We start from the raw sequence: 13222 nt of genomic DNA, 5'->3' as shown, positions 1-13222 counted from the left end.
AAGAGGAAGCGGTGTTTGCAGCGTTCCAGAGCAAGCAGCCGCAAAATATCCCGTGACATTCGATTCTATGAGTTCATTCTCCCTGTACTATACAAATTTCATCCCACCCTCGAATTTATAGCTCATCCTTCTTACTTGCTGTCGGACTCGCCACCTCCAGAGTTTTACTCTTCGTATTCCTTTCTCCCGCCACCTTCGGCGCCTCACTACTTATCGGCGGCAAGCCCTTGCGCTTACGATCCACCGCCGCAATCTCATCATCGTACACAGTCCATTCCGGCACCTGCCTCCTCGCGCGATCGAGCTTCGGCTCCTTGGTCTGTGGGTTGTTGCACAGATCAATCGTCTTTGCGTCTTTCAGACTCTCGTCGCTGCACCATGTCTCGCACCACAGCCACTCCTGCGGGAGACTATGGATCGGGAGGATCGATTGCATGTGATTTGGCAGATCCTGGTCTAGATTGGATAAACTGTTCGGGTCAGCTGATAGCTGGTGATACTGTTGACGAAGGCGGTCTCCGGCTGCAATCTGACGGAAACGGTGCAGGTCGACGACGTAGAGGGCTGAGATATGGTATGGAAGGCCGCGGAGGAATTTCTCCCAGTACCCCTGTTTCCAGAAGCGGAATCCTTCCATCTCAACGCGAGAGTCGCACATCGGTGTGAAGCCATACGGTGCGCCCTTGAGATCGTGGTTCACGAGCTCCATCATATCGGTGCGGACAATTTGGTCTGCATCGACGAAAATAACCTTGTCTAGGGAGAGCGGGAACAGAACGTCCAGAAATAGAATCTTGTAGCCCCAGATCTCGCGCTGCTTCTCAGTCTGCCCGCGAAGCCAGTGAGGCCACTTGTAGGTAACCATCTCATATTGGAAGCCGTACTCGGCGGCGAGGTACGGAATAAAGTCTTTGAAAGAGGGGGAGAGGAATTGCTCGATAAACCAGAACTTGACGGTGTGCTTGGTGTGCTTCATAACACTGACCATCATGATGTTAAGCATACGCTCGTAGAGGTGGCCACTAGCGACAGAGAAGATGTTGATGTCTGCTTGTGCTTGCTTCTCGACGGCGCCCTTGCCTTTGCCTAGAATACTCTGGGCGAAATTCAGCCCGCGGGAGACTAGGTCCATCTTCGAGTCGGCTTTGGTTTCGAGAACATCTTCGCTGTCCATACCCGGCTTGCGGGATATCCGTGGGTAGAGGGTTGCACCCTTGAAGCTCATCAGGACAACTTCGGTGTTCTCATCACCTGCAGTTGGGCTCCAGCCCTTCGATCCGACACTATCAATGTTGAAGATTTCGGCGCTTCTACCTTCGAGCAGATCAATCCTGTAGTAGCCTGGGTTTGTCTTGAATTGGAAGTATCCTAAGTTAGACATGATGATTGTGTCTGCGGTGTGGGGGTTTCTCTCCGTACCAAGCGTGAGCTGAACCCCTCTCGGAGCAGCTCCGCCAGGAATTTCGCGAGAATGCCCCTCAATAAGAATGTTCTCGAGCTCATATAGAGCTTCCACATCTGTTTTGATAGAGCTGAGCTTGATATTGTCCGGATCGTAGACGGAGACTTTGGGAGCCACAAGCCAGGCTGGAGGAATGTCCATGCCAAGATTTAACAGTGCCTCTTGTGGAACACCTGTGAAAGTTGCACTGAGAGGTTTCAGAGCGCCAACCTCGTCGAATGTTGGCTTGGATTCCAGAACGTATCTGTAGAAACGCTTGACAGGTAGCTCTTCCAAGCGCTCTTTAGGGTTTAGGAATAACTTCATATATACCCCGTCAAGTTCCGAGAGCACCTTGAGAAGAGGAACCCACTTCTGACCAAGTTGGCTTGCGGGATCGAGGAGGACTGTGAGGTGGATGCTTGCAGTCAACGCATCACCAGTCTCGATTGCAGTGTACGTAGAATTCCAAACGTGAAATTGGCTCATTCGAAGAGTAGAAGTTTCCTCGAATATTCCATCCGGAGTGTCAGAAATAGTCGAAATAGCTACGATTGACGAGATCTTGGCAGCTGCCAAAGGATTTGCTATATTATCCAGCAGCCCAAGGGCTTCAAGAGCAGCATTGGCTGGAGTAATGCGCTTCGATCGCTCATATGAAAGAAGCTGGTCCAAGTCTCCTTCATCGAGATCCGAGTCCGCAGGGATGGGACCCACCAGTCTGCCATTCAAAAGCACTGCATTCTGACCTGGGAGAAGCCCAAGAAACTTGACTATGGCATCACCTCCACGCCAGTACTCTAATGCATGCTGCTGAATCTCCTGCCCTGGAGCGGCCAGTTCGGCTGACAAGACAGCTGTGAGATCGTTGATGCTTGAGAACGCTTTATTATCGTTGTTCAGCATAAATTGGTAGAAGTCAGAGCTAAGACCGGAATCGATTATGTCTGAGGCCGGATTATGCACAATAACTAGCTCGACGGATGGGTTGGCTTCGCGGAAGACTGCCGCTGTTGCAAGAAGTTTCTCGCCAGCCTCGGACTCTAGGTCAACAACCAAAATCATGTGAGCCCAGTCCGCCTTTGCGGCTGTGACATCTGCCTCGATGCGAGGCAAATTGTTCAGGATCTCTTGGTTCTCTCCCACTAGCTTGTTGACGTCAAAAATCTTCAATGTCTTCTCGTCCTCGGGAACAACGAGTGAATTTCGACGTGTTGAAGCCTGAAGGAGAAAGTGCCCAGGGAGCCAGCTTTCTTCATCGAGGATCTCGGTGAAGATGGCTTGTTGAATGAGTTGAAGATCAGTGGTAACTTTCTGGCTCATCGCCTGAAGCCAGTTTTCGTCTCTGGGAATAGCGACACCATCGATAAACATCGTTGGAATCTTACTATCTGCAGCAAGTCGTCGCACCCATTGCCGGGCTGCTTCGATTTGGGTTTGGTAGCTTTCTGGGTGAAGCACTTCCTCGAGAGTTAAGGCCTTTTTATCGTTGCGGGCCGTCCTTTCCCCAATCGCAGTCTGAAAGTGTGCAGCACTTGGTGCCAAGATCTTCTGAGACGTATACGCAGCTTCGAGATATGCCATGGCAGCTGAGAGTCCATAGGTATCCAGCAAGTGGTACATCACTTTGGCGTGCGCCAGAGAATCAGGGGTGCTTGTAAGGGGCACGATTCCAAATCGTACTGAAACTTTTCTCTTCACGTAATTCAGTAAGTTGTCTGCCACCAGGAGAACGTCTTGGGGATTGGTAAAATTAACTGGAAAAATTGCATTAAAACAATCTCGTCGACATTGAGGCAGTTGACCAGGATATACTCGATGGAGAAACTGTGAGGTTAGCATTGGACTCGTGAAGAAGTCTCAAAGACTTACTGTTTTCAGTGAGGGTGACCATCCGGCGTATCGCTTGTCCTTTTCGAGGTCGTTCATCCAGATGATGGCGTTTCCTCCTTCAATATCATCTCTCCAGTCAAATCTTGGGGGTGAATTTTCAGCCTTAACAGTGGCTATCTCCGAGTGCGAAAGTAGCTGAATGGCTTGAGTGCCAGTGAGGCCCAGCTCCCTGAGTCCATTGATAAGCTTACGCTCTTTTCGGAAAATGTCTAGCAGGTCCAAGGCTTCAATTTGCCGATCGATCAGCCGAACTCCATTCATCCACACCATATTGTTTCCCGCAGGTACCAACTGGCCACGGTTGTAGTGGTGCTCGGCAGCAAATTCCTTGGAGACATCGTGAGAGGAGATGGCGCTCGAATACTTGGGGAAATCCTGGGACAATTTTACAAGCGAATCGAGAGGATTCCCGCTTTGTAAGATGAAGCTCGAAGCCTTTAAACCAAGCGAGTACAGTTCCGATGCTGATAGCGGCTTTAGATCTGCCAATTCCTCGTCCTCAAACCTGACTTCTTTCTCTGGCGCTGCGCTTGCAGTCTTGCTCTCGTTTTCATCGCGGTCGTCAATCACAATGTAGTCAGTCCGCTTGAGGGCAAGCTCCACACCGTATCCAGGAATAATAAGGGGTTTGTTTTCGGCTGTTAGTGACTTTCTGTGCCGAATACGATACGAGGTCTTTCCTTCACGAGCAGTCTTCACCAGGGTCTTGTGGAACCGCCCAAAAGTAGGAGAAGTGATATCGGCGTAAAGGATGGAAGCAGGTGCTGAAGAATTGCCTAACACTCGGTCGAACTGCAACTCCTGAACTTGCCTGCAGCCATCAAGTCAGCGATTTTAATCAAATTGGGGATGACAGGCTTACGAGTCTCCACCAATGTCGCCATGGGCTGCATCAAGTGCTGGTGAACAATATTGCTTTCCATTGAACAGCACCCAGACCGAGCAGGAGGTATCTTGCTCCCCCTTCAATGATGGCTCGGCTGCCGTGTGGTAGTACTGGTAATGTGCCTCGATTCGAGGCGCTGAGGCCCGCATAGACAGAGCAAACTGCCAGGAAGATAGAGACTCGGGCTGCAGCATATGCCCGTCATCCTTCAGAACTTGAACGAATTTCTCGAACAGTTCTTTGTCCGTTGAGGTTTTGGTAAAGTAGCCATCCGCGATTCGGTCAAGGAGGGGGAAATAGGATGTGGCGTTCTCGTTTCCCGCAGTTTCTCTACATCCAATTAGCTTTATGTGTCTGAGTTAAGCAGATTTAGGAGTAGGTACAGGAGCTCTAGAAGATATGGCGCAGCGGAAAACGAGGCTTTCATTCCGACATTAATGGATGGGCCCGCAGACACGCCGCATAGGGAATGAAGGTATGTCGTTGCCAATAGAGCTCCAGTCAGGCCCCATGGCATAGTGAAAAATCCCATCTTCTGGATTTTGAGGGGGTTGTCAAGCTGTTCGTAGCCTCTTGGACAGATGTTCCGGTCTTGTGGAATGGGCTGTGTCCTGACTTCAGACGAGGATGTATTTTGTAATGTATTGTATTGTAGTGTAATGCAGTCCGCCAGTGGGAAGAGAGGTACGGATTTACGGCCAAGGCAGAATTTATCTCGGCATCGTCTTCTATTCTATCAACAGAACAAATGGAAATCAACAGACGAGGCTGAGGAATTGGTCTGTATTGTTGACATTGGCGGTTGATGCCACCTTGCCGGAGCTGACGTCGCGCTAAAGAGCTTAGTAGTGGAGAGCTTTGAGTTGAAGCGCAGGGGGCTTGAGGACTGAAAGGGCTCGGTCGCTTCTGCCTCAGGCGTCAAGAATTGTGAACAAGTCGCAAGTCGCAGCTTCCCGCATCACACATTTCGGATGTCTCCATCTCCTTCTCTCTCTACCTCCGTTCCTGTCTCCGCCTTCGATACTATCACTCTGAACATCTGAATACTGCTGCTGGATACGTGTCTGTCTGCATTGAACTCTTCACCATCTGCTGTTCTTCATGCCAGAGGCCTAGGTTTCCACGGTCCTCGCAGCGTCGGTCAAGATGGCAACCACTTCCTCCCCTAATATGCTCACAAAGGTATGTGTGGATTGATATAGGATGGGGAACTCTAGGGTAGAACGGGCATATGCGAATACAGTTGCTAACAGCAGCCCAGTTCGAGTCCAAGTCCTCGAGAGCGAAAGGCATTGCTTTCCATCCCAAAAGGTGCGCCCCGCAGCCACAGCATCTTGCGCACACTCGTAGCTAATCGGACCCAGACCGTGGATTCTTGTCTCCTTACATTCTTCGACCATCCAGCTATGGGACTACCGTATGGGAACGCTGATTGATCGCTTTGAAGAGCACGATGGCCCGGTACGAGGAATTGACTTTCACAAGACACAACCTCTCTTCGTTTCTGGTGGGGATGATTACAAGATCAAGGTCTGGTCGTATCAGACTCGCAGGTGTCTCTTCACCCTAAACGGCCATTTGGACTACGTTCGCACTGTCTTCTTCCATCATGAGCTTCCCTGGATCATTTCCAGCTCTGATGATCAGACAATCAGGATTTGGAATTGGCAGAACAGATCATTAAGTAAGTCTGCTTGAATGCCCTATATGGAAGCCTACTGATTAGGCTTCTAAGTTTGCACAATGACTGGCCATAACCACTACACGATGTGCGCCCAGTTCCACCCTAAGGACGACCTGGTAGTTTCGGCCTCCCTCGATCAGTCAGTGCGTGTATGGGATATCTCTGGTCTGCGGAAAAAGCACTCGGCGCCAACATCTATGACATTCGAGGATCAAATGTCGAGGGGAAACCAAAACCAGGCAGACATGTTCGGAAACACAGATGCTGTGGTCAAATTCGTACTAGAGGGACACGACAGAGGTGTGAACTGGGTCGCTTTCCATCCTACACTTCCCTTGATTGTTTCGGCGGGCGATGATCGATTGGTAAAGCTATGGAGAATGAGCGAAACGAAGGCATGGGAGGTCGACACTTGCAGAGGTCATTTCCAGAATGCATCAGGATGCTTGTTCCACCCCCACCAGGATCTGATATTGTCAGTGGGCGAAGACAAGACGGTTCGAGTTTGGGATCTCAACAAGCGGACTTCTGTACAGTCGTTCAAGCGGGAGAACGATAGATTCTGGGTTATTGCCGCTCATCCAGAAATCAACCTTTTCGCAGCTGGTCACGACAACGGAGTTATGGTTTTCAAGCTTGAGCGAGAGAGACCAGCCTCGGCCTTCTACCAGAACAACTTATTCTTCATTACGAAGGATAAGCAGGTTCGCTCTTACGACTTCCAAAAGAATATTGAGAGCCCAACGCTGTTGACCTTGAAGAAGCTTGGCAGCCCATGGGTCCCACCCCGATCCTTGTCATTCAATCCAGCGGAGAGAGCTATCCTTGTCACTTCTCCGGCGGACGGAGGTTCTTACGAACTGATCAACCTACCCCGAGACGGTTCCGGGGATACCACTGACACCAAGCGAGGTCAAGGAAATTCAGCTGTATTTATCGCTCGTAATAGATTTGCTGTTTTCACTGCTGCCAACCAGCAAATCGACATCAAGGACCTCTCAAATTCGACTACCAAGACTATCAAGCCTCCCACTGGAACCACGGACATCTACTTCGGAGGAACTGGTAATATCCTCCTAATTACTCCCACCGCCGTCCACCTCTATGACGTCCAACAAAAGAAGTCAACAGCGGAACTGGCTGTCAGTGGCGTCAAGTACGTCGTTTGGTCTAACGATGGGCTGTATGCTGCGCTTCTCAGCAAACACAATGTCACAATCGTGACCAAGACTTTGGAACAAGTCAGCACACTCCACGAGACCATCCGAATCAAGAGCGCAACCTGGGACGATGCTGGTGTTCTTCTCTACTCTACCCTTAACCATATCAAATACACATTGCTCAATGGTGACAATGGCATTGTACGCACTCTTGACCAAACTGTGTACCTTGTCCGAGTGAAGGCGCGAACCGTCTACTGCCTGGACAGGAACGCCAAGCCCAAGATCTTGAACATTGATCCCACGGAATACCGATTCAAGCTTGCGCTCGTCAAGCGAAACTACGAGGAAATGCTCCAGATCATCAAGAACTCAAGTCTTGTCGGTCAAAGCATCATTTCGTACTTGCAGAAGAAGGGATACCCCGAAATCGCTTTGCAGTTTGTTCAGGACCCACAAACACGGTTCGAGCTTGCGATTGAGTGTGGTAATCTCGATGTTGCAGTTGAGATGGCAAAGCAATTGGACAGACCCAAGCTCTGGTCAAGACTGACTACGGAGGCTCTCGCACATGGCAATCATCAGATTGTCGAGATGACCTACCAGAAGCTGAGACAATTCGATAAGCTCTCGTTCCTGTATCTCGCTACTGGAGATGAAGCCAAACTCACTCGAATGGCTAAGATTGCGGAACATCGTGGCGATTTCACAGCCCGATTCCAAAATGCCTTGTACCTTGGAGATGTCAACGACCGGATAGCTATGTTCAAGGAAATTGACCTTTGTAAGTGCTTGCATTGAGCGCACAGTCCTGTTACATTTACTAACATTTCCAGATCCACTCGCGTACATGACTGCCAAAGCTCATGGTCTCGAGGACGAATGCCAATCCATCCTCGAAGCTACTGGCCTTACAGAAGATGAGATCACTCTCCCCGCAATTGGCTCACCACTCTCTCCCCCAAAACCAATTGTCTCCACTTTCAAGGCCAACTGGCCAACGAAGGCAACATCTCAATCGTTTTTCGAGAAGGCACTTCTCGGCGAAGTCGAAGGCTTATCATTAGAAGACGAGCCAGCAGTCGCATCGAATGGCTTCGGCTTTGATGACGCTGGCGATGAAGTTGCCAAGCGAAATGGGGCTCTTGATGAGGTCGATGACGACGAGGACGCAGGAGGATGGGATATGGGTGATGACATAGTCCCAGAAGTCGAGAGTGACTTTGTCAATGTCGACAGTGCTGAGACAGGTGGTGCGGGGAGCAGTGAAGCAGACCTGTGGGCTCGCAACTCTCCGATCGCCGCGGATCATGTGGCTGCCGGCTCATTCGAGACCGCTATGCAATTGTTGAACAGACAACTCGGTGCGGTCAACTTCGCCCCTCTTAAGCCGCGGTTTCTGGAAGTCTACTCGGCTTCGAAGACATACCTTCCCGCGTCGAGTGGCCTGCCTCCTCTAATCAACTACGTCCGTCGTAACGTCGACGAGACTGACCCCCGAAACGTCCTTCCCATAATTCCTCGAGATCTTGAAACGCTTGCCGCCGTTGACCTCCAGGATGGGTACAGCGCGATGAAAGCCAACAAGCTGCAAGATGGTGCGGCTATCTTCCAAAATATTCTCCATGCTCTCCTGGTAAATGCAGTCTCGTCAGCCTCGGAGGTTGAGGATGCTAAGAAACTCATTACCACCGCAAGCGAGTACACCGTTGCCATGGGCATTGAGTTAGCTCGACGGAACCTTGGCACTGATGCCGAGGTCTCACAGTCACCTGAGAAGCTCAAGCGTAGTCTGGAACTCTCCGCATATTTCACCATTCCCAAACTCGAGGTCAATCACAGAGTCCTCGCTCTGACCAGTGCCATGAAGTTGGCCTTCACGAATAAGAACTACAACTCGGCGTTGAGCTTCGCGAATAGAATGCTGGCTAATCCTGCGCCAGTGAAGATGCTCGAGAACGTGAGTTACCTCGTTTCTTGGTATAAGACTCCCTATTGACAGCTTGTAGGCCAAAAAGATCAAAGCCAACTGCGAAAGGAACCCTAATGATGCTGTGGAGATTGAGTTTGATCAGTTCGCCGACTTTGAAGTCTGTGCCGCCTCCTACACACCCATCTACGGCGGCTCATCGTTCGAGGTGTGCGCCTTCGACGGAAGCAAGTACCAGACTAAGTATAAGGGGACGATTTGCGCGGTATGCGGTGTCTGCGAGATTGGAAAGAACGGCAGTGGGTTGAAGCTCATTGCATGAGAGGTCGAATTTTTGGAAGCCAGGGCCACCCCAAAAAAGGAGTTCGGAAAAAGTAGATCGTAGTCATCTCTACTAGACTACTTGAAACTTGTTGCATGTATGTAGGGAGCAATTGACTTTTTTTTTAGAAGTCTCTTGCTGGTCAGAGGGCTTGGTACGTAAGTAAGTAGTTGAAAGCAAGCGGAACCATACTATATGCAGTCCATTCATTGTGGGATCAAGTCTGCAATTGTTACGCGTAAGCGTATCTAGAATACAAGCTTGATATCATATCAGCTGATCTCTTATTCTCCATGCCCGACCATTCCTATGCTGTGCTCTAAACCCTCAAGATCATGCTTCTTCTGATTGAGGAAGAATCCGCGATGCCATCCATTAATCCGTATTCTTTTCTGCCACTCGCCCGCTCATACAATCGTCTCCAGCTCCCTTGCATAGCCCAGCGTATTCTCGATGGCCAGCTGGCTGGTCTCCTTTTCGTTGCCCAGATCGTCGACACCGCCTTTGAGGCTCTGACTTGGAAAGAAGATGCGGCCGTCCCTGACAATCCAGCCCCGGCCGTGTGCGAAATCGACGACTGCGCCCTCGCTGTCAAGGAAGAGAAGATTCTTGGTCGAGGATATTGGGAGGGATGGGTAGGCCGTCTCGCTGCAGGTGGCGATCTCGTCGCGGATGTGGGTTGTGAGGATCTGTGGGGGGGTAGGTTAACGCTATGCCCCCATGCATTTCTTTCTGATGCTGGGAGATGGACTATTTTTAAAGGGGCAGGAGAAGAGGCGAAGGAATGGAGAAATTACCTCGCTGAATACACCGTACTCCTCGCTGGGTACCTCTCTGCTAGCCATCGCCTTCCACACCAGGTCGAAGCTGCCCTCCTGCAGCCACCTCTCTAGCTTGATCGGGTATCCCAGAAAGCGATCATGTTCGCAATCCACACCAGCCATTCCCCCTCTCAACTCCAGCCCCTCCAGCTCCGTGTGAAAGGCCGCATAGTCGCCCTGCGTGAGCAGCAGCAGTAGGTACAAGCCGGTGATCTTGTTCTTCTCGCTGCTGGGCTGCAGCCGCTCTTCGGGCAGCTCGTAGAACGGCGTCAGCTGGTGCACATAGCGGGTGAAGGCCGCGGGGTCCTTGGCGCGAATTGATAGCAGGGCGCCGCTCTCGAAGACGTCGCGCGCGAGGGCGAGGACGGAGCTAGGTGTTGTGGGCAGCGGAGTGAGGGCTTTGAGCTTGAGGAGGGAGAGCTTCGCGGCAGAGAGGAGGGGCTGCTGCTCCTTGTAGGAGCGGGTCGATTTCAGCTTGCGCTGGAGGTCTTGGAGTTCTCGTTCGGCCATTGTGAGAAGGGGAGTGTCGTAGGTAGTGGTGGTGGCGGTGGTCGTCGTTGTTGATGTTGATGTGAGGTCTGGGGTTGTGGATTTGGGTAGGTAACTTTGGGAGACGCGGACGCGGCTGAGAACGCTGACTAGTGTGCCCCACAAATATCGGGGACATTGGGACGTCAAAGTCCAGAACATATTTCTGATCCGAATCCGTCCCATCGCAAATGAATTATCTAATTTGATATTATATCAGTCACTTTATATCAGTTGTTGTAATGCTACGACTGAGTCTGGGGGGCTTTTCCTTATATCCATGACTTAAAGAGTGCCGCGACCCGTGATCTGGGTGAGCAGGTGCTTCCCTGGGCCTCATGACCTTCCTCCGCCTCAACAGACAGTCTACGAATGTCCCCAGAATGTTGATTAAGCCGACTTCTAATGAAAAGCTTTGAGGGTTTCAAAACTTCTGTCTTGGCAGTGGAAGCTCTCCAAGCATCTTGTCTATCTTGGTATCTGCAAAGTCGTAGACCCGCAGCAAGAGTTTGGCACATTTATAACTTCATTTGGCTTGCCATTCCCTTATCATTATCTTTCTGGCTGAGAAATATGCCTTACTGTAATCTAAAGTCATGAGAATATTTGCTTCTTTCAGTGTAGCTAATGACTGGATGCTCCGCCTGGGTTTTACCGTTTTGGAACCTAGCGGATTTATCTTATTCTCATATCCATTATTTCGCATTGCTATCCCATGACCGGTGAACTCATGAATTTAATTATCGTCGTATCTCAGTGATTTACTACGAAAGTTGAAAGACTTGATCTCGTCATACGTGCCTTCCAAGTAAGGATCTTGGCATATGCAACGTTGCCCGACAGACTGGGATGTCAAGATTTCACTTCGCCTATCTTGCCAATAATTCTCGAGGCATTTCAATCAAGAGAAAATTTTTCTATGAGTGCAGGTAGCATTCGGAATCTCTCTAAAAACTCTCACTTACATCCAACGGTCGTATCCACGAGTTCGTATGCCTGCTCTCCATTATAAGTCGTTTTCCTTGCGACGTAGCTATACAGAAATTCCTGTAGGCTCCTCATATCTCAGGAAAGACTACCAGCCAGTTTCATGGTGGGATTCTGGTCAGGATAAGAGCCCTTCCTGGAGTACTGATAAGATTTTGAAAGAATATTTCATTCAAGCTCTTATAGAGCCTAACAATGATGCCGAGCAGGGAAATTAATTCTACTATGCCCATCGACTTTCTTTCCTGTCCAACCTTACTTACCCCTCTCGCGATGACCAGCCAGCTTCCTGTGTACTCCCCTTGAGCGAGCCAGCCTATTTCACGAAGAATGCCTCAACACTTTTCCTCAAGTCCCTAATATCTCTCTTTGCTTCACCGCCACGTTTCAATTGGTCGACGATGGCAAAAACCATGGTTGATGGAAGGTGAGGCAACAATTCTCGAACATATCCACTCCACCCTATAGGACATGGGAAGTTAGCCATGGCTTATTCTGAAAGAAATCGATGAAAGGATGATAGATGCTCTCAGAATCCTAGAGGCCAATCAAACATCAGAAATTTTTGACTTCTTCTGACGTACAGCAGTATGCAAACTTGTTAACGAACAAGCTCTTCAACATGTCGGGCTCTCTATCATGCCAAGCGAATTCGACTACACTGATGATGGTATTCTGCGAAGCTGTTATATCTAACACACTAGATCATTGAGACATTAGCGCGAAAATCCTTTCCTGAGCGTCTAGGGGCCGTCTCAGAAGCATGATACTCCTGAGACACTGGGAAGATGCAACAGGGCCTTCGGCCCAGTTGTCCTTACGCGTAGAGAGCACTTACGCGTAGAGTAATCTCATCGTATTGTTCTGGAACTCGGGGATTCGGAATCGCTCTCCCAATCTCCAAACCTTCACGAGGGTCACAGGAGCTGGAAACCCAACCGGAGCTGCTCTTCCGCCAAGTAACTTCCTGGACTCATCGTGAACGCTTTGATGTTGTCCAGTGGTTACCCACTACAGATTTCCGAACGTCAGTACACGAACCCTGAAAGGAAGGTGGAGAGATCTCGAGCATCACTCACAACAGAAAGATATTCAAACACTTCCTTCTCGACGTCTTCTATTCTCAAGATCTCTGTAAAGTCTTTGAAGATCTCGTTCAGGACCGGCGAGATGGTGCAGACGACACTTCTTTGTAGCCTAAAGGGTTGCTGGATATCTTTGGTGCCAACAATGAACGTCACATACAGGCTCCTAAGATTGAGGTCAGTCAAGTCCGGCCGAAAGCAATGTGGTTTGGCAGTGAAGGGACACTCCATACGGTAGTTCTTCAGGGGATTTTAGATAGTCGCTAGCAAGCGTAAAGACAGAGGCCTCGCGATTGCTACTTGAAGATGCCATTGCGCATATCGTATTCTATGCTTGATCGATGTGCAGTTGTGCAGAAAATTGATCTCTCCCGGGGCAGTTTCAATAGTCGTTTGTTGCAACTTGAAAAGTTTCTTGCTAGCTCGGGCTCTGCAATCTCTAGTATTGTCATTAAGGAACAGGCAAATTGAATTCACGCAGACGG

General features: G+C 49.9%; 4 protein-coding genes across 4 annotated transcripts; 1 reads left to right on the top strand and 3 right to left on the bottom strand.

The window, feature by feature from the left end:
- Nucleotides 1-115: 115 nt before the first annotated feature.
- Nucleotides 116-4752, bottom strand: L3040_003830 (uncharacterized protein; the record flags this gene model as incomplete). The annotated part of the gene is made up of 4 exons (XM_007294561.1): nt 116-3268; nt 3314-4145; nt 4197-4550; nt 4604-4752. The coding sequence occupies 4 exons, from the start codon at nt 4750-4752 to the stop codon at nt 116-118; spliced, it is 4488 nt and encodes a 1495-aa protein (XP_007294623.1).
- Nucleotides 4753-5366: 614 nt separating this feature from the next.
- On the top strand, nt 5367-9316 carry L3040_003829 (uncharacterized protein; the record flags this gene model as incomplete). The annotated part of the gene is made up of 6 exons (XM_007294562.1): nt 5367-5402; nt 5482-5531; nt 5585-5904; nt 5956-7848; nt 7901-9024; nt 9074-9316. The coding sequence occupies 6 exons, from the start codon at nt 5367-5369 to the stop codon at nt 9314-9316; spliced, it is 3666 nt and encodes a 1221-aa protein (XP_007294624.1).
- A 407-nt stretch (nt 9317-9723) lies between these two features.
- Nucleotides 9724-10647, bottom strand: L3040_003828 (uncharacterized protein; the record flags this gene model as incomplete). The annotated part of the gene is made up of 2 exons (XM_007294563.1): nt 9724-10005; nt 10114-10647. The coding sequence occupies 2 exons, from the start codon at nt 10645-10647 to the stop codon at nt 9724-9726; spliced, it is 816 nt and encodes a 271-aa protein (XP_007294625.1).
- A 1321-nt stretch (nt 10648-11968) lies between these two features.
- On the bottom strand, nt 11969-13050 carry L3040_003827 (uncharacterized protein; the record flags this gene model as incomplete). Its single annotated transcript, XM_007294564.1, has 5 exons — nt 11969-12114; nt 12237-12352; nt 12491-12663; nt 12732-12903; nt 12971-13050. 5 exons carry the CDS (start codon nt 13048-13050, stop codon nt 11969-11971), a joined length of 687 nt encoding a protein of 228 aa, XP_007294626.1.
- Nucleotides 13051-13222: the final 172 nt, after the last annotated feature.

The sequence above is a fragment of the Drepanopeziza brunnea genome (assembly GCF_022702325.1).
Source record: "Drepanopeziza brunnea f. sp. 'multigermtubi' strain 214-2 chromosome Unknown ctg5, whole genome shotgun sequence".
In the NCBI taxonomy this organism is placed as follows: domain Eukaryota; kingdom Fungi; phylum Ascomycota; class Leotiomycetes; order Helotiales; family Drepanopezizaceae; genus Drepanopeziza; species Drepanopeziza brunnea.
Note: the sequence above shows the minus strand (reverse complement) of the source record. Positions and strands in the feature narration are given on the sequence as shown.